Consider the following 27,195-nt stretch of genomic DNA (forward strand, 5'->3'; position numbering starts at 1 on the left):
TAAAAATCGACTAAACTAACTAACATCAAACTTCCATCTGTTTGGTTTAAAAATTTCATTTCTTAGGAAAATTAATTAACCTTAAACTGTTTTTAAAATTTCACTTCTTAAGAAAATTAAATTAAACCTTTAACTAATAATTTAAATCTAACTTCAATTTATTGTTTCTAAATAATGTAAATCATGAAAATGTGAAGGTATCAAGAAAAACATCAATGACCAAAATAAGGGAGCTCAATAAATAGTAGATTTTAAAATATTTAATAGCAGTCTAGCAGTCATAAGTATAAGCTAGTCTAATTAATTAGTCTTATAATTATTACAGTTATACAAAACACCTTACACTACAGAGTACATTATTATTATGATATAATAACAATACAGAACTGATACTTTCAAAAGTAATCGCAAATTACTATAAGCACTTACGAATTCATATAACTATAAAATTTACATACCCAAATCTTTACATTTAATTTTTCCCATTCAGCATCTAGTTCTGCTTTCATAAGGGCCAGACGTTTTCGATTACATACCAACATTTTTAAAATCGCGATTTCGTTGAAACGCACACGCCGTGTATTGAAAAACTAACTTGTCCCTTTATTGTGTTGCTGAAAATAATTGCATTTCCTAGAAAACAAAAAACTATCGCGAGGCCTACTGTCAATTGCGTTCGGTTTTATAACCAATATTAATTTGAGGGAATAATGTAAATACCTAGGTACTGTAAGTAAAGGCATTTTATCTTCATAGAAAATAAGTTCCAGAAATATTCATAGTGTCTGTTAGATTATATTTTCATATTACTGTTTTATTATATTTTTTGTCTTGTATCTTATATATTGGCTTATTAGTATATTATATAATACACTGTGTATAATATACTGTCTTTAATTGTGTACATGTGCATGGAAAAGAGGAAGGAAAAATATTAAAAGGTTTGAAATAATTTGTTTTAAACAGGGAAATAATGTAAAACAAATAAGGGGGCAAAGTCATAAGATAAATAGAAAATAGACTAAAACACAAAAAAATATTGTTAGTTGTGTTACGTTGATACATGTAAGTTGCTAATTAAATGCTCTAGCTAGATAAAAAATATAGGGACTCTTTTAATACTATTCTCATAGATTAACAAGAATTAGAAAATTAATTTAAAATAAAATAATTTCCTAAAATGGTAAAGCTATTTGTTTTATTTTTGTTACAAATAAGGAAGATTGAAATTTATAAAATAATAACGTCATTACTCCTTATGTTAGGCAACTCATAGAGCTTTGACCACAGACACATACGAGGGTGTATCATAGTTTAATCTTATTTACGAAAAAAAAATTATAGTAACATAAAAAATATACAAAAATATTGATCTCAGCACTAATTCTGGGTGATTTGTGTTTTCTATGTCACTTTTATCAGAAGGCCAAAGATTTACATGAGCTTGATTTTGTCTTAGAATGCATTTAATAGCAATCGGGACAATTCTTTTAGGCTAACGTAATGACTATAGAGCTTTACAACTCTACAATGACGTGATGAAGTCTTGTCCAACGACAGGTCATCCTTTTTTCTTGGGCACTCATAAAAGATAATTATTTTGATTATAGACAGGCGTTACTAAAAAATTGTAAAAACTTGAACATAGCACATCATAAGCAACTGTGCTGCAGAGATTTACGCAAACCGTAGACAAGAAGCAAACTCCCTTGCACCGAAACACTCCAATGAAATGCAGTCAAACGAATACCGCAATAATACAAGCATTTTCGTGAATGGTAAATATCTTACATTTTCAAAATTAAAATATAATTTTATGTGGTCCTTTTACGTGGACCACCATTCACATCTTGTACACCTCCAATTTCTTTTCTCGTAGTCGTGGACCCCTGGGGATTTATATAGACCCCTTTGTGAATCTTTGTTGTAAATTCTCCATCGTTTAGGCCTCTCTTACTCATGGCGTCGTCTACTTCGTTCCTCCAGGATTTTCGGGGTCGTCCTCTTTTTCTCCTTCCTATGGGGCTCCATTCGGTTATTCTTTTTATCCATCTGCTGTCGCTAGTTCTTCTTACATGTCCATACCACTTTAGTATTTTTTGTTCTATATATGTTAGTATGTCTGTTTCTATTGATGTTCTTTGCTTTATTTCGTCATTACTTCTCCTATCCATTCTTGTTACTCTGCAGCATCTTCGCTGGCATTCCATCTCTGTTGCTACTATCTTACTGCTGTTTTTCTTATCTATGATCCAATTTTCAGCCCCATAGGTATGTCATAATACTTCGCACTAATGTTTTATAAATCTGTGTTTTTGTCTTCATATTTAGGTGTCTATCCCACCATACTGAGTTAAGTTGTCGGATTGCTGTTCTTGTTTGTCCTCTTGTTTGCAATCTTTGTGTAATTTCTTCCTCTGTTGTTGCCTTTTTCGTGATTATAAACCCCAAGTATTTGAATTTATCCTTTCCTTTGATTGTTACGTTGTCATCAATCTGTAGATCTTCTATGTCTTCTTCACTTGTAGATAGGTACTCTGTTTTCGCGAGGTTAATATCTAGGCCAGCCTTGTTATATTCTTCTTGTAGTTTCTTCATCATGTAGCTGAGGTCGTCTTGGTCTTGTGCAATCACTACTTGATCGTCTGCAAAGCTTAACGTATATAGGTATTCGTTCCGTACCGGTACTCCCATGCCTTCGCATTTTCTTTTCCATGTAGTCAAGGCTTTCTCTAAGTATATTTTGAATAGGGTTGGAGATGTGGAACAACCCTGCAGGAGCCCTTTTGTTGTGGTGAAGTCTCCTATGATTCTTGTTCCCATTTTGATGGGCACTTTATTTTCTTTATACAGTAGCTTCTATGAGTTCCGTCTGTATTTCTAATTTGTACATTGCCTCCCATAGTTCTGAGCTTGGTACAGAGTCATACGCCTTTCTCAGGTCCACACATGAAAAATGTATATCTCTATTTTTTGCTTTTTTCTTTTCCAACAGTTGTTCCAGTGTGTATATGTGGTATATGCATGATCTTCCTGCCGTGAAGCCTGCCTGATCCTCCCCGATTTTGCCTTTTATCGCTTGCTCTATCTTTTCTCGCAGTATCTTCCCATATAATCTTCCTATTGATGATATTACGCTTATTCCTCTGTAGTTTTCGCATCGTTTTCTATCTCCTTTCTTAAATATAGATGTCATATATGCCTCCTTCCATTCCTTTGGGAGCTGTTCTCCATTTATGGCTTTCTGAAATATCCATTGTATCATCCGGTGTAATTTTTTTGATCCGTATTTTATAAGCTCAGGTGAGATGCCTCCAGGTCCCGGTGCTTTCTTATTTTTGATTGCTTTTATGGCTGTTCTCATTTCCCTATGTGTTATTTCTATTTCTTGTTGTGGGGATCTGCTTCGTCTTCGCCTGTTTTCTTTTCCATTGAATTGTGGTCTTTGTTCTGTTAACAGTTCCTTGTAATAGTCCTTCCATTCTTTGTCCTGTATATTTCCCAATTTAATTTTTTGTTTTGAGTTTTGTTTCAATCCTCTCAGTACTTTCCATGACTCCCGAAGTTCTTGTACCTCCTATGTATGTTTCAATATTTAAGCAGGTTCTTTCCTATTCTTCATTCTTTTGTTGTGTTATTTGTTTTTTCAGTTCTCTACCTTTTTCTCTATCTTCTTTATAAACTTCGTCGTTGTTTGTAGGCAGCCATTTTCTGTATAGTTGATTTTTTTCTTCAATTATTCTTTTTGTTGGTTCATTTATTTCATAATAGTGCTGTTTATTTGTTATATGTTCTTTTTCTCCAAGGGCTTCGAATGCCGCTTGTTTTATACTCGTCTTTATATGCTCGTATATTTTTTAGATGTTGCCGTATCTAAATTCTATTAATTTTTGGTCTAGACGTTGTTGGTCTAGTTCTCTTATTGATTGTTCTTGGAGTAGTTCTATATTGTATTGTTTTTCTCTTATAGTGTTTAATGGTTCTTCTGTAGAGGGGGTCTTGTTATGTTTCCAATTAATGCCCGTTTTTGCTGTCAGTAGTTTATGGTCCGTTCCACATTCTGCTTCTCTTCTGACTCGCACATCTTTGATCTTTATTGTGGTATCTTGTTTGATTATTATGTAGTCTATTATCGATTTCAGCTTTCGTGTTTCTTGCGTCCATGTATATTTATGAATATTTTTATGTCTGAAGAATCCGTTTGTGATTTTTAGGTTGTTTTGCACTTTTACTATAGATCTTAACACTTTATTCTGGAAGCATTGGAGGATTACAAGATTAGAATTGCTAGCCGTGCCCCATAGCTGAATACCATATGTCCATATGGGCTTGAGGATCGCCTTGTATATAAGCAGTTTGTTTCTCCAATGTTAATTTAAAGTTTCGACCAATCAACCAGTATATATGTCTAAATTTAATGCCCAGCTTTTTTTTGGTAAAGATGTGTTTCTGCCAGATTAGTCGTTTGTCAAGATGGATACCTAAGTATTTTGTCTCGTTTGCCTTACTTAATTGCTTGCCATTAACTGTGACTGGAGGGTATTCACCTCATTTCATTGTGAAGGATACAAGTGTTGACTTGGTCTCATTTTATTTTACAAAATTATTAAAATAAAAATTACTATTAAATAAAAAAAAAAAAAAAAATAGAGAAGCTTGTCAGACGATTCCTCTATCATTGCATATACCTAGTCCGTATAATTCTACTGTGGACCCACATACGTTTGCAGATTTTCATGTTAAAATCTCCAATGATTACTGTTATTTCCCGAGATTTTGTGAGGTATAGTGTCTTTTCGGGTACACATAAACTTATCACCAATTAACATAAATGCCCTCGTAGATAGTGCAAACTCATCACCGCGATAAAAGCAGAGATTTTAAAATAGACCCGGAGAGATTTGCAAACTGATTACTGGCCTACCTGCACCCTGAGGCAGGTACAAGTATACAATGCAATGATTCGTATTAGCGATAGCTAATTAATAGCTATAGTCATTGATAACTACCTAAAACTATGCGGAAATAAAAATTTCTTTCTAATAGGCCACTCACCGGGAGACATCCGCTATAAATAACTATATCAGTTAAATTTTAAAGCAATTTACTTAAAGCTATTTTTGAATTTAATATATTACCACATAAACAAGAAGTGTAACAGATAACAGGTAATCTTCCGCATTAGAAATCAGCGCCTAAGGCAAAAATGATGGTAATGGGTTTAAATATCTGCGGTGATGAGTTTACCTATCTCCAAAGGATAGTGGTGATCAGTTTGTTATATCTCTGACGGTCTAATAATTTTATTAGGGGGGTCGGAGGGAAGAGGGTTCTATAAATTGATGAGTTCGTAGTACAGGTCCGTCTTTTCAAATCTATCTATCTATTCTTTCCCTTTATCAGCAGTAGTGCATAAATCTGTGTTAAATTTATTTTCTCATTAGTTACAGCAATATAATATGTTCCTTAATAACAAAATGCTGACATCCCATATTAAATTCTTTTATTTTAGAATGTATATATCATGTCTGACCAAGATATTATATAAAAGACAAAATAAGGAATCAAGACTTAAGGAAAAGAACAGGTATCAGTGATGTCGTCGAACGTATAGCCAAGCTGAAATGGAGTTGGGCAGGTTACATAGCGAGACTGAAAGACACAAGATGGACCAGAAAACTAATTGACTGGCGCCCACGAGAAGACAAACGCAGCAGAGGACGACCACCAACACTCTGGATGGACGACATTAGACGAATATCCAAGAAATGGCAACAAGAACCACAGAACCGTGAAGAGTGGCGAAAAATGGGAGAGACCTATGTCCAGTAGTGGACAGAAGAGGTTGCATGATGATATCATGTCTGAATTTGCATTATAAAAAGCTGATAAATTTAAATTATTGGAATTTTATTTCTAATGTAACAAATACCTTTCCTTATCTCTATATACCTAGTTCCATAAGTACATTCCAAAACGTCTATTATTCTTCAAATTCCTGTTAATATGTTTCGTAACTAACATATCTTTTGTGAGTTTAAAAAAAATATTGTATTTTTAATATTAAATATTTCCAAAACAATGATTCTATCAATGTTTACACTAGGTTAGGATTTTACCGCATGTTAAACATTCCTATCGATCTCCGTATGTGCGCAAGTTCGTGCTTTTGTATACATACATACGTAGATCAGATGAACGCTTTTAATTTTCTATTAATTTTATTTGTTATTTTGTACCGAAATGAAGCTAAAGTAACGTATACTTTTCCGGAATTCCAATACAAGGAAACAAATAAAAACGTAAGTTAACACAAATATCTATAAATTAATTCGAACGTTGTCCGGCCGGTTTATAGGTTACATGCATAAACAAGTAGCTGTGTAATCATTATGCAGCCGCTTGATGAAATCTCCCAAATCAACTCTGTCAACATTGGTATATTGATACTTCCCTGCTATTTCGAGGACGTGTTTAGAATCTAGAATATTGTAATATATACCGAAAAGGATTAATAAGTATAATACTTGAAGGAATTTTTATATTAATATTATTTTGCGGCGTATAAGAAAATTGGATATTTACCGAAGCTCAGTAATATATTGGTCGTCTTCAGTACGGTACTGAAGACGACCAATAATCAGAAATACGTATATACGGTTGCCTTCCATCTTATACACATATTTTATTATATTTTTTTCCTTTGTTTCGAGCTATGCCGATACCTTTTACCTTTATATATAATGTATTATATATAAATACATACATACATATATATATATATATATATATATATATATATATATATATATATATATATATATATATATATATATATATATATATATATATATATATGTATGTATTTAATATAAAATTAGTATTTCTTGGGTTTAGGTTCAATAAGTAATATTAAATTTGGAACTAGATTTTATTGTGCGATTGAAATCAACGTTTCTGCAGGTAACCCTTGACTTTGTCAAGATTCTAAAATGTACAAGATTGAGAACAAAAAGTTATTGTAAAATATATAAAAAAACTTATCAAAACATAAAGCGGGACACTGACATTAACGAATTGACAGAAGTCAAATTTGATATCTGATATCTCATGGTTTTTAAATAATTATATATTAATGACAGTAAACCACGAGATATAACATATCAATTTTTACTTGTGTCAATGCATTAATGTCAGTGTCCCGCTATACGTTTTGTTTATTTTTTTCTTATATATTTTACAACAACTTTTTGTTCTCAATCTTGTACATTTTAGAATCTTGACAAAGGCAAGGGTTACCTGTCGAAACGTTGATTTCAATGGCACGATAAAATTTAGTTCCAAATTTAATATTACTTCAGCCTTCAATTGGTTCAGATCTTGTGAAAGGAATACTATACTTTACCTAAGATAAAAATCTAGTTTATTGTAGTGGTATTAAAGGTTTGGTAGTTCAATTCAAAGTCCAGTATGAATCTAAATGGCGTCTCTTTATCTACTCATCGAAGTGCAGCTTAAAAACAGTTTTACTTCATAACGGTGATTTTTATGCTTCTATCCCTGTTGGGCAATCTATGTTCTTGAAAGAGACCTATAAAAGGGGCCATGATTCTTCAAAAACTCAAAAATAAAGACCGCCTTTGTCAAAGCGGTGTTTTAAAGATCTGTAAATGCGGCTCAGCAACCAGTTGGTTACACCAAATTTTTCATTTTTATTCAGTCGAGATCGAAAAAATTATTGGTCAATGGTGTGTTGGGATGTTCTGCAAGAAAACTTGGTACCACCAGAAAAAATTCTCGTTTCGTCCCTTCACATAAAGCTACGCCTTATGAAACAGTTTGTCAAATTTCTCCCAAATGACGGAGAATGTTTCAAATATTTGGTTAAAAGGCGTTCAGGCAACTCCGAGACGAAATTGAAGGAAGATATATTTGTTGGGCCAAAATATTGCTATAGTCTTATAATTAAATATTCAAGACTTGGGTTGTCCCAAAAGCCTAAAATTATATTTTCTTCACTCTCACTTTTTATTTTATTTATTTAGCGTAGTATCATTAGGAAATCATATACCCAATTTGAGAAAAAACTTGATGTGTTAGTTTGCTTTGCATTCAGTGCATCACAAACCATATCATAATTACCTAAAATTATCAAAACAACTTTCCAAAAAAAAAAATGTTTGCAGACCTGTGTAATTAGTTTAATATGATGAGTGTTTTTCGCAGCCTACACTGATGAAGGTTGGCTATAAATACGGCTATGTTCACCTTTGATACTGCTGCTCTAAACAGCTCAACAGAGTTTCAATTGTATCATTGTCTCAAATTAGTAAACCCAGGATATACGTCGTCGGCCTGTGCTTCTTCTGCACAGTATCTTTCCCTGTATAATGATCTGCAGCCACGCATATCTCTCACCTAAACATCGTAATATGACCTAAATCCTACAATTTTTCTATTTTAATTATATTTAGTATCTCCTTTTGTTTGTTTATTCTTTTTAAAACGTCGTTGTTCATAATCTTTTCGACCCAACTTATTTTTAAAATTTTTCAATAAGCCCACATCTCAAACGCTTCTATTCTGTTATTTATATTCTTTTTTAGCGTCCAAGCCTACATTCCATATAATAACACAGAAAATACATAACACCTCAGTATTCGTACTTTGAGTTGCAGACTCAGATCATTGCTGCAAAGTACTTTTTTCATATTATTGAATATTGATCGAGCTTTTTCTATACGTGATTTGATCTCCTGTGTGTAATCGTTGTTTTCGGTTACGATTGTTCCCAAGTATATACAGTGTGACCCATTTAGATTGGAAACACCTCCATAAAATTTAAAGTTGTTAACTGATTTTAACCAAATTTTTTTTTAATGTCATGTAATAAAAGGTCTATTGCGGGACAAAATATGAAATATTTAGTTAAATTTTCAGGGCATTCTACGATACTTTTTCTTAGTCGAAAATGGAGAATGTGTATTAGCGATTTTTTTATTAAAAAAATTTCTACGCCACTGGATTTAGAGTGTCTTCAAATAGCTATGACAAAAATTTCATTAAGATATATTTATTAATAACAAACTTATGACAACTTAAAATTTTAAAACTCACTAAGAAAAAAACACTCTGTATTAACGTTAAAAAAAAACACTCTGTATTAACAGAAACATGGAAACATAATTTTAGTTTAAAACCTAGTTGCCTCTACCAATCCACCATCTAATTGGATACATTTGTCGTAGCGTTTATGAATATTTCTAATTACATTTCTTAGTTGTTGGGGAGTAATTTCTGCACAAGCCTGTCGAATTCTTGCACGAAGTTCGTTTACGTCTCTTGCACGGGTTTGGTAGTCTAAAATTGTGAGGTCTGGAGATCTGGGTGTCCAATCTTTCAACGGACTACCCCGGCCTATCCAACGGTTCGGAAAATTTTTATTTAGCCATTGCTTCACGGTTCTGGCGTAATGAACAGAACACCCATCTAACTGGATATACAAATTTAATCGTTCATTAATTGGGAGCTCATGAATAGCATCCCACAAGTCGTTGTTTAAAAATTCTAAAAAGTTCTGTGAGTTCAAGTTTTCTTCAAAAAAGAAAGGACCAATAACTCGCTCGTTCAGTATACCACACTAGACATTGATTTTTTGAGAATACTGGCTTTTACAGTTTATTACCCAATGGGGATTATCTGCTGTCCAATAGCGACAATTCTGTGATGATACGACTTCTTTTGTAGTGAAAGTGGCTTCGTCGGTAAACAACACGTTGTTTTAGAAAATTTATATTGTTTAAATACTCCCTTTGGACCCATAAACAATATTCTAAACGTTTTGCTTCGTCGCCGTCTTGTAATGTGTGTAAGAATTTTGGTTTGAAAGGTTTAATATTATTTACCTTAAGACATCGCCTAATCCTCTCTCGAGGCACATTCAAATATAAACTGGCATTCCTTAAACTGGCATTAGGGTTATTTCTGAAATAATCTAAAATGATTTGATGATTTCCTCTTCTTCTTTGTAACGGGTTATTACCCGTTGCACAAAATATTATTAAGAATTTGAATTAAATATTGTTGCAGATATTATGCATAAATTTATGCTAGCACTGAAATTTGTATGACACAAATAATGTCAAACAGTAATATCGTTGTCATGGCAACTGAAATTTAAGTTGTAGCATGTAAAGTTAATAATAATGTAAGTGCGTTACTTGCATTAAATTTTTATGCTATTTTAAACATTTTTTTGTCTAGTAGTGGTTTATTATTAATTAATTTTTTTAATAAAAAAATCGCTAATACAAATTCTTCATTTTCGACGAAGAAAAAGTATCGCAGACTGCCCTGAAAATTTAACTAAATATTTCATATTTTGTCCCGCAATAAACCTTTTATTACATGACATTAAAACAAAATTTGGTTAAAATCGGTTAACAACTTCAAATTTTATAGAGGTGTTTCCAATCTAAATGGGCCACACTGTATATCTGTCAACCTTTTGAACGAGTTCGTCCCTAATCCGTAACATATCTCGTTGTGTCTTTGTAAAGGTCATGAATTTCGTCTTTTTTATATTTATTTATTTAAATACGTCCGGCCTGTTCGCTACTATCTACAATCTTATTCATCAGAACCCGCAATTCTTCAACCGACTTTACTAACGGATTATCAGCGTATCTGATGTTATTTATAGGTTCTCCGTTGACTTTAATTCCCCTTAATGCTTTCTAAGCTATTACTTCTGAATATAGGTTAAAGAGAAGTGGAGAAAGTATGCATCCCTACCTTATCTCTCGTTGTATTTCTATTTCTTCTGATAGTTCGTTGCCAACCTTTACAGGTGCAGCTTAATTAAAATAAAGGTTTGATATTATTCTAATATCTTTCACATCCAGATTTTTATCTTGAAGTAGCTGTCGGAGGCGATTATGTAGGCGATTGTCAAATGCCTTGTTGTAATCAACGAAACTGATATAAAGAGGTTGGTTAACATCCATACATCTTTGCGCCAATACATTAAGTAAGTGTTACTAATATCTTGCTCCAGTTTTCTGAAAATCCTTTGATGTTGATATATAATTTTCAAGGATATCTTTAGAGTGTGGCTCATTAAGCTGATGGTTCGGTGGTCATAGCATTCTCTAGCATTAGCTTTTTTGGTTAAAGTTACGAGCGTTGACTCAAGCCATTCTTTTGGAATAACGCCCGTATAATATATGGTATTGTAAAAGTATTTAAGTGTATCTATTTGATCTTCTGCGATTAATTTAATAATTTCTCCTGGTTTCTCGTCAGGACCTGTAACTTTATTATCTTTTGCTAATTTTACTGCATACATGACTTCTTCTTTTGTTATACTGGGCCCAGTTTATCTACTGCTGCATAGTTATATTTTTCCTATTTGCCTCTCTTCTTTAAATGATTCCTGTATTTATTATTTCCATCTTTCTATTTTCTTGTTGTTGTCAAGGATAATTTTATAGTAGATCGTATAAATTCATAGATACTACTATGGTTTGTTTTTCGGATACCGGCCAGTTCTTTTACCTTCCTATGTAGATTGAAGACATCATGCTTTTCCAATAATACTTCTATTTCCTCACACTTGTTTGGGTAAAATTTTTCTTAGGTTTTTTTTACTTACTTTGTAATTACACTATATATATATATATATATATATATATATATATATATATATATATATATATATATATATATATATATATTTATGATTTTATACTTTTCGATGTCTACGTTCTTGTACAATCTTCTCTTTGAAATTAATTGCAATATCTCATCATTAATCCATGATTTTGTTGTTACTGTTTTTCTTTCCATTTGAGATCTCGTTCGTTGGATTCAGAAATAAGGTTTTAAATGTTTCTCATTTTCTGTTTGAATCTTCTTTTGGATCGATAATATGTATCTTTATTTCCTCGTTAATTTTTTTGTACAGCTGATCTCTTACAAATGAATCTTTAAAAATAAATGTTGTATTTGATTCTTATTGCAACGTGCAGTTAGTTTTTTGAATTGGAGACCAAATGTTACAACAACCGGATTATGGTCTGTGGCTGCATCAGCCCCAGGGTATGTTTTTGCTGCTTTAATGGAGTTTCGAAACCTACGTCTTATTATAATATAATCTCTCTGATTTCTAATAACTTTGCTATTACTAGCGGCAGGTGATCTTCAAATGTAGAGTCTACGATTAGGTAATTTAAAGTAAGTGTTTGTTACTATCAGACTGTTCTTTTGACATAACTTCACCAATCTGTGCTATTAGATTGTATTAGACTGTTCTATTTGACTGTATTGATACAATATTTTATTTTTAGGAAGTAATGTTTAGAGAAGTAGAAGCAGCTTGTCAAAGAGGTTGTTATGGAAGAATTGGAGTTTCTAAAATACTGTGTATTCGGCAATGTATATCACCGTCATGTTATAAAGAATTGTATCATGCCGATTTGGTAGGTATCAGAAAAGTCGATATATTTTTAAAACATTTATACTATAACAAAATTAATACTATTATTCCAAATTCCAAAACCTACAACTTCAAAACTCATCACAGTGGTTTACAACTTTTCTAATACCCTTGAATATTTCGACCATTGCCACTTAAGCTTTAGTAAAAGGTTGCTAAAAGAGATGATGAATACGGTTACCTTTGAATTGGAGACCTCTCATAAAGAAAATGCGTTCCGCTCCACCCGTCAACCAAAATCCTACCGTCAAAAATGTTCGCGCTAACCCCCGCGCCAATCAACACGCTAACTCCCACGCCAAAATACACCCAAACCACGTCACCATCGACGGTATAAATGACCCGTCCTCTATTCCCAGCACCAGTAATGCATTGATCAGGGATCGGTGTAGTAGTGTCTGAGGGCTATAGAGACTGAGACCTCGGAACCTCTGAAGAAGACATCGAAGAGGATGTCGAAATCTCGACGCAAAGATAATCGACGCGGTTCAAGCCGGAAGACTGTTGTGTTTAATATTAATTCCTGTAATAAGGGAGAGAGAACGCAACCCTGTCCTCCGTATACGATTTTAGTATATTAATGAGTATGTTGTGTTTTACCTTATCAACTAAAAAACCTAGTTTAGATAATAGATACCTCTTAAATCACATTGATTTTGTATACTTACTATTTTTTATTTACTTACATTATGTTTTAGTTGGAGGAAGGAGAGGTAGATGTAAGACTCAATTCGTTTAAAGGATGTTTTATTCAACGATACAACAGATCTCGCCCATAACCTGGCTATACACCAATAACAAACATCTAGAAATAGTACTTTTATTTACGATATATCAATTCACATAGTACTTTGTATTAATCCAAAATGTTTTGTTAGTAAATAAACTATGAAAACTTCTTCATACATATTTGCATTTACTCGTACATGAAAATATTGAATATTAATATTTTGAATGTTAGGTATATTATTTCAGTTCAAGTAATATGTATCACTTAATAATATTTTGCTATTAAACATACAATGGTTTTATAAAGAGAATCAAAACTATTAAGAAGTATCATATTTTCCGTATTTCTTTGTACCGAGTCGTCGATGACAAGACTTTACTATCCAGAATAAAAAACATACAGTTGAAAAGAAAGCGACAATAGAGAATTTGGAATGGCCTTTGCAGTTGATAATCAGATACTTATGTTTTGATTAATAAGAGAACATGTAAATTGAGAACACAAACAATTTAACCTATCAATTATCAGCGTACATAGGTCGACAGACGAATATGTTGCAGCAATAAAATGTATAATATTGTAGTAGTCGGCATAAAGTTACGCGGACCGGACACTTGCCAGAACCGGCCAACTACACAACTCGCCGCTACAGTTCGGAATTAATGCCACAACGCACATTTACCCGCAAAATCACGTCAGCTCAGTCAGTGGATTTACATTTTGTGGAAGATGCATTAAAAATTATGATTGTTAGTTTGTTGTGCGAAAAATTTTTACTGAAACCTAACCTAAACTAAAGATCGCTGCCCCATTCCTTGGATATCCCACTACAGACAGGTAGTTTGTACCTACTGGAGACAAAGATTATAAATGTTTTGATATCCAAATCGGAAGTCTTAAACTATCGTGTCGAACAGACCTTAGGAATAAAACAAGTCAACTATAAGTACCCATAATTTTTGTTAAATTAACAGTAGCAAAGTTGTCACTTACATTGACACAAGTAAAACACAAGAAAAAACTACAAACGAAGAGGTCAAAGTACTAGCTGAGTTGAATGCTTTAAAGAACTGCTTCCAACGAAGCAGAATACTAAAATGCATTATTCCAGTGCAAGTGGAAGAACCAATACGCCCTCTTCAATATAGTAAATATGTGATACAATAAAGCACCCACAATAAATTCCGGGGATGTGACAAAAAAATACTAGAGGAAATGTGACAAAAAATATTAGAGCTTGGAATGAGGAAAAAATCCAGGAAAACGTGTACAGGAACTATTTTACCGTTCAACAAAAGAGTGACCAATTAGAATGAGCACAAAAAGGGTGAACAATGGTCATCAATAGACATGACTCAATCTAGAGCAAGCATTAGGAAGATCCAGGCTCTATTTAAGACAGCAGAACCACCATGAAATAAAAATAAGTATTATTTGTCCCTCGTTACCTCAATACAAAAAAAACTATCGTAAGATATTTGTAAACTATTTATATCAAAACTAATTCAAATATTACTAAAATTGAAAGGACATTTTTCTGGAAAATGAGTAAATATTAAATAACCTCAAATCAAAAACCTGTTTTGAAAGTGTGGTTTATCCCCATGATAGAAAATACCATAACTCTTTTAATCTGGATCTTGAATTATTATTATTATTATTATATATATATATATATATATATATATATATATATATATATATATATATATATATATATATTGGGAAATTAAAAATATTTAGTGATACATATTACTTTTGTACAACGAACTTGTGATTTTTTAATTTGGCAACACTACGTTGGTCTTCAAACTGAAATACTAATTTAAAACTGATGTTCCAAAAGAATTCACAACCACTTTGACACTTTCGGCAGTTGTCAGATGAATTTTGTTTAGCTGTGGGACATTATTCTGTTAATAACAATATGTTCTAAAAATAGTTTTACATAAAGTTTTTGTGCAAAGTCAACTAGATTGTTGGTTGATATAAATCAAATACGAACGGAAATATATAATTTTAAAATTAATAGTATAATATTTAAATTTAAAAAATAAAATAATGACCAGAGTATATACAATATTATGAAAGGAAAAGTGGAAAATCCTCATGGGTTTTTTAAAAAAGATTAAAGTTGGAGTAGGGTTTATTTTCAATATTTTAAACATATTATTAAATTTTTTTTGTAAAATTGTTAATATAAATTTATTCATAACATTAGTTTATTATAGTACAACTTTTCAAGAGTATTATCTGCAATTTTGGTACAAAAATATTGAAAATTAAGAACATGGCAGCTAATTTTCCAAAATGACAAAAAATCATGGCAGCTAATTTTCCAAAATGACAAAAAATTCCTTGCGCTGTTGATCGTTACTTATAACTGGATCATTTGTTGACAAAAAACCAAAAACATTACTTTATGAGTTTTCCTAGGCCGCAACGTCGTTCATCGTTTTTTCAAATTTTAGAAGTAAAAAAAAGACAAATTTTTTGAATTTTCGAAAATTTTTGTTAAAATTTGACTAATTTGATGTTATAAAATTGATTATAACAACAAAATGGACAATATACCAACGTTGCGACCTAGTATATACAAGAAGTGTGCAAAATTTAAGAAGGACCAATCAAGTAGATCTTGAGATATAGCGAACACTGGCTTGAAACAAATATATTTCGAAAAAAATACGTTTAAACAAGAAAGTTTGTAAGGTATCGTCTATTCCAGACCCATATAGCGAAGTCCTTCCGGCTAAAATGTTAGAGCATCTTTTTGCTCCTACTTTCGACGAACTCTGCTTTTTTTTTTTGTTGCATCTACAGCCATTTTATCTGCTCTAGTAATTCGATTGTTATCTGCCGCGAGTGTATAATTATGAGAACTTGATGCTGTACTTATTCCAATTTCTATGTGAGTGCTCACTCACCTCACTCACTCACCTCAATCATTCATCTCACTCACTCACTTCTCATCGCCTACTCCATCAATTTTGCTTTGATCACTCTGAAATTTTAACTTGATACTCTTGAAGAGTCATACCAAAAAACGCAAAAAATACCTGATATATATGTATATGTATATATATATATATATATATATATATATATATATATATATATATATATATATATATATATATATATATATAAATACTCCGAGATAGCCGCTTCTATACCATGCTAATGTGATATTAATCTAGTCTTCTATGGCGTGAAGTGAGAACGAATGGACAGCCGGTAACGTCACGGCGGCCATATTGTTATTATTACTTTCCAAACAAAAGTTGAAAATCCAGGGTTTGCCCAATCTCAAGACTTTTTAATTTTTATAAAGTTAAAATTTTGCTTCCTCTGCTGCTTTTTTTTCTTAAGTATAGTGTTTTTTACGATAATATCATCATAATTCGGTGTTGTATTTCTATGAAATATAGTTTAAAAGTTTAAATTAAAGAAATTCTAACTTTACTTTATTGATACATGCATTTTATTGCTATTTTTATAAAACAACATGCTTTATTATTTACACAACCTTGTAAAATTGGTGTAGTAACTATTAGAATACTTAGATATTGCAAAAAGCAGAAAGATTCTGTAAAAAAAATGACGAAAAATACAAATTATCCACAGTAAACAAGGTTTGTTTGGAAAGTGAAACTGACAGATGTCACTAAAAATAAATACTTCTACGTCATCACTCCGGCAGTCTATTGCATAATGATTGCATAAGATGTTTACATCTGTCATCCGATGTATAACGTCTGTCAAAATGTCATTTAAAATCAATTAACTTGGTTTTAAAAGTTGTTGAAATCAAGCAAGTTTTGTTTTTAGAAAAATGCAATACGCGAAATATCGTTTAGTTATTAAGGAAAAATCAATGCAGAAACCAAAAGCTGAACTAGAGGCTGTTTATGGAGAGTCTGCCTCATTATTAGCAACGGTGAAATTTTGGAAAGTTAAAATTCGTTCGTGATTTTATTAGAGTGATGATAAACTTTAGTGTTCCAGAAATCAGCAACAAACTCTAATATGATTAGGACAGAATGCGTGAGATATTAAGGGGGTCTAAATATGTCAAATGAGCCAATACATAGTATCATCTCGAAAATTACTTCGTATTAATTTAGATATGAAAAAGTTCGGATAAATAATTTGGATATATCGTTTTTGAAGAAGCAAAAAATGTCCTAATCGGACACATGGACCAAACGGTCGCATTCGGTTTTGACAATGATAAAAGACAACCAGAAAGATGTTTTTAGACTCGATTGGCCAGAGAAAGGTGATTGCGAGTGTTATGGTACTAACTGGCGCGTAGTATGTAGCTCTATTGGACCGTTTCGACGTCGATTTATGGAAAACGCTCTGTTATATGTTACTAATATTGTAAAATAAGTTATAGTAAAATAAGTGACAAAGTAGATCTTTCGTCCGACTTGATTTATATCACCAATTTTCAGTTTTAATAATTGGAATTGTTTTGTTATTCATTAGAGCATGCAATAGTGGAATAATATGGATTATTTATTCATTTCCTAACTCATCAACTACAAATACACGCCATGAGGAAATGATAAACTGGATATAAGAAAACTATAGTTAAAAATATTAAAAATACACATTTCTCAATTTAGAATATATTATAATATAGTCATTTTTTCGATTTGGTATCCCAACCAACATACTTCGATACAATATTTCTACATTTTTTTGTATATATGGATTATATAATTATAAAGTTTATTACAATAACAAAAAAGGAAACAAATATTAATAATCTTTGGTCACAATATAGGAGAATATATTTTAAATAATTAATTAACATTTTTACCAGTCAATGGAGAAGGTAGTAGATCCTTCGAGCATATATTAACTTAGAGGCAGCCTTGACATGCTATCTCTCTCGCACTTCGCTCTGATTGATCGGTCTCCTCTACTTTCCTGTACAAAAGAGGAACCGTTGGGTACGAGGTGTGAGAGACTTGCATCTCGGGACAGCAACTGCGGATTAAGATACACGACTACAAGCATTTAGAGCCGATGCCGATGTTATAATCGGTTTGAAGTGTAGTCGAATGGTATATAAAGGGCATGTCCCCGATAAGTAGTGTTGCAGGAACAATGGTCACTAGAGAACACAGTTTTCGTCTTTGCCAGTTCAGCTCGCACACAATCACACCCAAAAACATGGTGAAAGGGGTCCTCTTTCTGTTACCGAAGTAACCTCGCTGTTGGCGCCCACCGGAAGATAACTGAATCTTGTGCTCGCCGCAAATTCTAGGGTCGGCTGAGGACGTCTAAACGGCTGATGGAACTAAAGTACCATCGAAATGGTAGCGTCCATCACTGTCATGCCATCACATACACTCACACTGGACTACCTGTGGCAAAACCGCCTCTCGAAAGCTGACAAGGCCTGGCCGTTAACGCAAACATCCCATAACAGAATTTTAGCGCAATACACTACTTCTGAAGTTGTAGAAGATGTAGAAGTAAAAACGGCTGCAGGAACAATAGTAACTAGAGACTCGGTGTTTGTCACATCTAGCTCAAAAACACGAACACTACACTCTGGAAAGAGCATCACATCCAGAAAAACCTTCAACCTCTGATTCAAATGGCGACTACATTAACAGCCCCCAAGATGCTCCACCACACACACCACGACAACTACCACAGTGCCTTTTTCGGCGCTGTTCTGCCTTGTACCATGCCAAACCAACAACATTCAAAGCAAACCTGAAGAGGATCACAAGATCCTAAACGGAGACACACGTTCAATCCTTTTCGAAATAAAGAATCCTTACTCTAACCCTCAAAATGAACATTGGAAGAAGAAGATAAGCAGTGTTAGTCAATGACCAGCCGTCTGACAGAACATTCCGGCCCTTACCGCTTGCCAACTACAAAATGGACGAAAAACAAAGCCAGGAAATAAAGCTTTCTTACTTTCAGGAAGATTTTACTTGAAAACACAACAATTGCTTAGTAGAACATCTACAGATGTTCAGAGTGGTCAGTGAAATCCAAAAACATCCATTCTGCTTCAATAGTAAAGAAGGCAGTCTGCATCTACAAAAAATATGAGCTACACCACTAAAACAAATTTGATAGAGCATTCCGGCCGTTACAGCTTGGCATTTAAACGGCAGATAAAACATCAGGAAGAAATAATTTCAGACAATGGCATATAGATCCGAAAAACAATATATCATTATGATATTAATGCGTATTCATTTACATAAAGACAGTTAAAATCTAAAAGAACATGTAAATGCTACAGTAAAACGATTAAAAAGTTAAAAATAAGCACATATTAGACGCCACCAACAGACCAAACTATTTAAAACGGAATCCAAGACTAATAGAATCAATTATTTTATTAAAAAATATTTCCATCTATTGTGTACAAAGACTGATAAAGTCTTTTAAAAAAATATGTTAACAATAAAGTGTATTACAAGATACAATTTACTACAATAAGAAATTAATACAAACAAAATAGGTTATAAAAATATCTCTATATATTAATTTAATAGATTAAATACTCATTGCCGTTGAACACAATGGACAAAAAGTATCAGTAAAAAAGATCAAAAGTGCGTTTTCAAACCAATTTCAATTATCCCCTTGAATTTCTGGTAAAAACAAATCTATTGTATTGTTGAAGTGAAAACATGGATATCTATTGAAAACATGCGCCATTAGCAGATTGATTCCGTTTAGACTGATGCTATTTCGACAATATTACGTGCAAAATGTGAAATGAATGACAAAGTTTTCAAGTAGCAACATAATTATCGTTCGACATAATATATTTACTAAATTCAATGTTATAAACGGTGTATTAAAATTCTGCTCTAAATTTAGATATTTTCAGTATTAATTCGAATAAAACTGCTCCTTGTATTCATGTTTGTAATCCCACAAAACCCCAATATAAAATTTTATAATTTATTAAAGCTTCCTAATATATGTTGATATAAAACTTTTAATTAGTATTTTAATTATTGTATATAATATAATTTAGATATACCATCTCCACAGTTGTATATTTCAACATCTCCCACTGTTGGTCAGTTGGTCTTGAGTAACGCTTTTACATATTAATTTTATAGTTCTCCCATTGACTGGGGGTTTAACTGAACTACTTGAATTATACCCCATTTATATATTGCTTTCAATTTTGGTTTTTTAATTTTTAGTATTTCAATTTCATATTCAGGTTTCTTTTTTTCTACAGTAATGATACTGCCTGGTAGACCCTTTTATTGTTGTCAACCACCCACTGTCTAATAGATTGTTTAGTCTATTTCTTGCATTGATACTTTACGTCCACTTCAATTGGTCTCAAACTAACACCCTAATTATTATAGACAGGTTTAAGTGTGAGATCTGGATTATGCAATCTAGTTAAAATATTCTATATGTCATAATTCATCTGTTGATTTCCTACAGTAGTGTCAGTTGGACCATTTGTTAATGCCTAGTTACATAGAATTTTGAAATGTGCAGATCACATCTACATGATTGTGACTGCCCATCCAAGCTGTCATATGTCACCTTAACAATGGACCGTGGAAGTGATGACGTAGATTTTATTGACATCTGTCAGTTTCACTTTCCAAACAAACCTTGTTTAGTGTGGATAATTTGTATTTTTCGTTATTTTTCATTTTTTTTTACAGAATCTTTCCGCTTTTTGCAATATTTAAGTATTCTAATAGTTACTACAACAATTTTACAAGGTTGTGTAAATAATAAAGCATGTTGTTTTATAAAAATAGCAATAAAATGCATGTATCAATAAAGTAAGGTTAGAATGTCTTTAATTTAAACTTTTAAACTATATTTCATAGAAATAGAACACTGAATTATGATGGTATTATCGTAAAAACACTATACTTAAAAGAAAAAGCAGCAGAGGAAGCAAAATGTTAACTTTATAGAAATTAAAAAGTCTTGAGATTGGACATTTCAACTTTTGTTTGGAAAGTAATTGACAGGTGTGACGTCACACTTCCACTGTCCATTCCGTTAATACCGGGAGCCATTCTTTCTCCTGTTGCCGACCAGAATGTTGCTTCGACTTTTTTAAATAATTGTTGGATAGCCCAAAAATTGACGAAGTAAGTCTAAAACGTTAATCACAAAAAACTTTTATCATTAACAACTCAGGTTAATCAATTTCTTCATTTAAAAAAACGTTTCTTGGCTTATTTCATATGCCCCTGAAGATGCTCTAGGGAGCGAAAGTACTTGGGCAAGATTTAATTAATAAAACTGTGCTCGATATCTGCCTTTATTTTATCAAAGTGCTGTTTAGGTTCCAAAAATTGTTTTTGCAAGAAAATCCACGGACCTTTTTTCTGCAAACCAAAACTTTTTCTTTAAAAAATGACTAAAATGTCTTTCTGCTTCTGATACACGGTTGAACAGCAAACAGTCCTTCGTGCGGTTCTTTATACTAAATTTAAATGTATAGGAAAAAAAAATCTTACAACTGGAGATAATTTTTGACATTTTGAAAACGCACTTCATTAATAAAGTTAATCTAAAATCAACAATTGGAATACATCACAATAAAGAACATATATTTAATTTTGAATTTTTAAATATTTTTATAATAGATTATTTAGGTTTACATAGTAATTATATCATATTCTTTTAAGGTGTAATACTGACGCCTCATATTTGTCTTTTACATATATTTAATTATAATAGAAATACTTAACACAAAAATATTATACATAAAATCAACGTGGATGATACTAAAACATACATAAATTAAGTAATAATCATATACATTCATGATCAAACGGACTTGCAAATGATAATATATTATACAAAGTAATTAACCAACATAAACAATAGTAATTAATTAAAAAACCAACAAAAACTTATCTAATATGAGTCTCTCTATCCTACGTAGGAAGTCTGGCAACGCAAAGGATAATAAAAAATGTATACTATTGTAAACACTGACAAAAAAATGAAACAGACGGATTAATTTTGAAAATCTGATGAATTTAGAATGTGGTGGATACTGCACGTTCTACTGAATATTAAATATCTCCAACAGGTAAAGTGTATTGATATATTAGTCAGTATAATAAACAGTAAACTTCCCCTTCTCTCATATGCAAAGGATCCCGGTAGTAACCTTAGATTAATGAAACGATTTGGTTTGATTAATCTAAGGTAGTACATCAAAAATCCATCAAAAAAACGGGTGAGGGTGGCTATACTATGCAACGTTGCTAAAAACATCTCTTATCATTATATCATTTCTTAAACTTTCAAGTAAAAACAAAAGAAGTTTAAGTTGTAGATCAAAACGACAGTACTTTAGAATACAGTAATTACAACATTGTTATTGGAATCAAGACAAGAAAACGATGAAGAGGTTTTAGATCAAAGAAAAAAAAGTATTTCACGATGTGCAAACAAAATTAACCTCAAATAAAATAATGTAACTAGGTATAAATATAGAATATGTCATAGAAGAGTACCAAATAAAAATGAAAACACCAGAAAAAAAAAATAAACATATCTGTGTGTATGGATGAACAAGATTAGCAGGCATTTAAGAAAAATAAAACTAATCATATCACCCATATCAATAAAAAGTAATTCAAATACGTATCAACTAAAGACTTATAAAGGATTTAAAAATGCTAAAGCTGAAGCAAAATTAATCAATATATTGCCATCTCTATAAAAATGTTAATGTAACTTTATTTAATAGGTATAAACTGCAGCTTTATCGTCCTCGATCTCACATAAATGTGCATTAGAGGCATCTACCCTGACCAAAGCAGATAAATTTTCTCTATAGATTTTTGAAAAGAAGAAACTACGTAAGATATTCTGAACGGTCTGAAAGAACGGAATATGGAGGTGTAGATATAACATTGAACTGTAGAATATTTACCACACATTTGATGAAAAAGATATTACCACTATTTATAATCAAGCGAAACCGTCTGCAGTGGGCAGGACATGTAGCCCGGACCCCGGAATCAAACATGATAAAAAAATATTCCCATAGCGCAAGATTCTGAGCAGATCGGTGTTGCCAACTGGAAAATACATGAAACATGATTCAATCTTCTAAGATCGGCCACAAATCCAAGTCAATCCGTGTCTATTCCACGAATTTACCGCAGCCCCTGTATAGTTGTGGTTACGTAAGTGACGGATCACTAATCTAGGCCTTGTGTCAGTTGAATCTTAATTAAGACAAATTATTATGTCAAAATTATAGAGGCTTCCCTCTACTTTGGTTGAGATACAAAATACTCACAAATATTCTTAATCGAAGAACTCAACCTCTCGCTGAATGAACCATCGGGAAATATCAGGCAGTGTTACGAAACGATTTGACCATTTTAGTTTTGTATTACGATGGCTGCGGACGTTAAGTAATTAGTCTTTTAAATACAGTTTTTGTGGAGAGAATTCTCATTTTTGCGGTAAGTCTTTTGTATTGTCTTGTTGTTTCATCATAAAATATAGAAAGATTTTATCTTTCTAGAGTTCTATTGCCGGGCATGCATAGAGAAGTTGCCTCATTCATTGTTTCTTTTTAACCGACCAGAAAAGAAGGAATCTCTACCTTATTCAGGGTTGCTATCTTTTTTTGTTTCAGGACACATGCCATAAGGTTCATTGATCACGGGATCATTGACCCGAAATTTCGAGAGTTCACGTGTGTAAACATTTCACGTTAGATTTTTTTGCATGTAATTGAATTAAAGATAAGTATGATCTAGACATTTTACAACTAAATTGTGACTAAATTTCTTTCATTATGAAGTTAGATATTTTATTAAGTGTATTGCATTATATGATTTAGACCATATTTAATTAAATTTATTTTTATTTCAATTATTAGCAAGTTAATAATTTTTTGTGAATATTACGAGTATATTACGTGAAATTAGTAATGTGTGTTGAGAATATTTACTAAGAACCAAAAAGCTTTTTCGGTTGACAAATTGTGGTTCGGCTCGTTCAATTATTGTTGTCTGTATTTGTCTATGTTCACCAGTAATGAATAAATACAGTTTTTCATGGCGTTTATTAATTTTTTTGAGTTTAGTTTAGTAATTATAATTGTTTTTGCACTATATAGGTAAGCATGTTAATCTGAATAGTTTTGTCGATGTAATGATTGTATTTTAAGGATTTTGAGTCCTTTATAAATCCCTGGTTAAGATTTATTGGCACCCATCTTCTGCGTTTAGCTATATTAAGTATTTATTGTCTTTTTGGTTAAACTGTTATCTTTATATTAGTTATATTCATACCCACCGCAAAGACGCTCCCGATACTGAGCCACGAGTTCTTCGTAATGTTCCTGTGTACGACTTACCACCTAAAGTCACTCGTTCTCCACGTAGTGAAAATTCTCGTTATAACGCTAGGAAGAAATAATTTCATAACATAGCCTATAAACCATGAAAACAATGTACTGTATATGTGAGAATAAATAATATAGGCTTCGTTGGTTAAAGATGAAAATTAATGACACCGAAAAGGACCTGTCTCTTATGACCAACTTCAATAATGCCTTATTACTTCAGTATTATCGCTAGAAACAATCAAGCATTTTCAACTTTTTTATAACACGGACCAAACAGAATATTTAGAAGGTGCATTAGAAAATCAAAGAAATTTTTTTAAACAACAATATATCTAACCATGTTAGTAATATTTAATAAAAATCGCATCCATAAATGTGGTGAAAATTGATTTATATTGATACTATGAGTCTACTATATTTTTATGTCAGTGCATATAAGTAATTGCCTCGGAAACATTTTTATATACCTGTACTTAGGATATACATTTAACATTACACAAAAATTATAGTATGAATACAATAATACGAAGGAAAAATCATATAGAGACTGTTTTTGAAGTTAAAAATCATTTCTAATAATTCTTGTTATCTCTTGTAATCTTGAAATTTTGTATCTACAGACGTATCAGCCGTATCAATTATACTGGACACCCGACATACCGAAACAAAAATTAAATTTAAAGAAATTGAAAAAATTATTCCACAATTTCATTATTAGGTGTGGCTCTTTTTTTTTTAGTAACGAGACTTTCATTAGTATTTTTTATATTAATTATTTACATTATTTATATTATTAACCCAACTTGTTTGATATGACACAAGTTGCTTATCAACAACACTTTTTAATTTAACTTTAGAAGCTGTTGTTAGAAACCTGGATATAAACGGCTGTTTTAATACAAGATCAATGCAAATATGCGCATATGCAGATGATGTTACCATAATAAGCCGCAACAAAAGGGTATTAAGCGAAAAAGTTATAGAACTGAAACGAGAAGCTGCTACGTTTGGTCTATATATAAATGAAAGCAAAACAAAATATATGGAGTGCACAAAATCGAATCAACATGAGAATCTGAAGGTAGACAACCATACCTACAAATACGCCTCCACTGTTCTCTACCTAGTCTCAATAACAAATGACAACATCAGTCAATAAATACAAGCACGGATTCTTAGCGGTAATAAGTGCTTTTATGCATACAAAGACTTAATGAAAAGTAAGTTACTGAATCGTGAGTCTAAGCTTAAAATCTACAAAACGGTAATTAGACCAGTGGTCACATATGGATGTGAAACGTGGACCCTCTCAACCACTGATGAAAATCAACTGAGAATATTTGAGCGCAAAATACTAAGGAAGATATTTGGACCAACCCAATGCAGCGATGGTTCGTGGAGAATTAAAATGAATCACGAGCTGGATGAACTAATGCAGAGCGCAGATATTGTTAGATTTGTAAAGTCACAAAGACTAAACTGGCGTGATCACCTAGAAAGAATGCCAGATAATCGAGCTGTAAAAGTAGTCCAGAGACGGAAGCCCCAAGGAAACAGAACAAGAGGAGGGCCCCGTAAAAGATGGATAGACGACGTAGAGAGGGATCTTAAAACCATGAACATCAGGCAGTGGCGAAAGAAAGTATCCGACAGGGCAGAATGGAAGAACATTGTTAAGCAGGCCAAGACTCACAAAGGATTGTAGCGCCATTAGAGGAAGAAGAAGAACCTAACTTGTTTGTTTACAAAATGTCTGTTCGAAAAAAATGACACTATTTTTTTATGAAAAGTCCTATACCTGCGTTGTATATTGTTCGGCTAACATTATACTTATTTTTGTGGAAGAATTCGATATTTGCTAACTACCGATTAAAACTTATGTGAAAACGATTTTGAAGTTTTTTTTTCCCATCGTGGAAAGTGAATTTATTAAGGTAAATAGTTCGATTTAAGCTCTGATGAATTTGGAAATATGAAGATTTAAATGTAAGTACATAGTACACAAACTATTGTTATTTTCGCAACCGATAATGACTACATAACGGTAATCATACGTGATGGATTCGACCGTTACTTATATCTTATCACTACAGCTGTTTCGACAGAGTACTTTTCTCAAGTAATCTATTTTTGGATGTGTTTACAATTTATAGTCTCTAACGAAATAGCTTTAGGAGGGGAGAACTGTTTGTCTCAAGTTGGTCATTCAGAATTATGTCTGTGTGTTTTAATTTGTTAATTTCCATAGATTCTAATATGACAGCTTAAGACCCTTATTTTGGATGTGAAGAATTTGAAATTCTTCATTAAAAGAATGACTATGATCTAGAAGGTGAATTGCGTTTGTAGAATATGTTTTTCTATTATTGAAAGCCCTTTTATGTTCTGCTATATGTTTGATAAAAGTTCTACCAGTTTGACCGATGTAAGTTTTTGGGCAGTCGCCACATTTAAGTTTGTATACACCACTGTGTAAGTACTTTTTATTTTGGCTCTTGTTGTTTTTAATATATTTGTCTAAGTTGTAGTTTGTTCTAAAAGCTTCTCCGTTCGTCTCGCGGAGATAAGAATACGGCCGAGGCGAGAAGGCCCTGCCTGTCG

The 27,195-nt window shown here is 32.2% G+C and overlaps 1 protein-coding gene across 1 annotated transcript; it reads left to right on the forward strand.

Annotated features, from left to right (window-relative positions):
* The first annotated feature begins 6,159 nt into the window (after positions 1–6,159).
* Positions 6,160–13,395, forward strand: LOC140439276 (uncharacterized). The gene is made up of 3 exons (XM_072529093.1): positions 6,160–6,302; positions 12,348–12,479; positions 13,195–13,395. Exons 1-3 carry the CDS (start codon positions 6,195–6,197, stop codon positions 13,273–13,275), a joined length of 321 nt encoding a protein of 106 aa, XP_072385194.1. The 5' UTR covers positions 6,160–6,194; the 3' UTR covers positions 13,276–13,395.
* Positions 13,396–27,195: the final 13,800 nt, after the last annotated feature.

This window comes from Diabrotica undecimpunctata, chromosome 4 (assembly GCF_040954645.1).
Source record: "Diabrotica undecimpunctata isolate CICGRU chromosome 4, icDiaUnde3, whole genome shotgun sequence".
In the NCBI taxonomy this organism is placed as follows: Eukaryota; Metazoa; Arthropoda; class Insecta; order Coleoptera; family Chrysomelidae; genus Diabrotica; species Diabrotica undecimpunctata.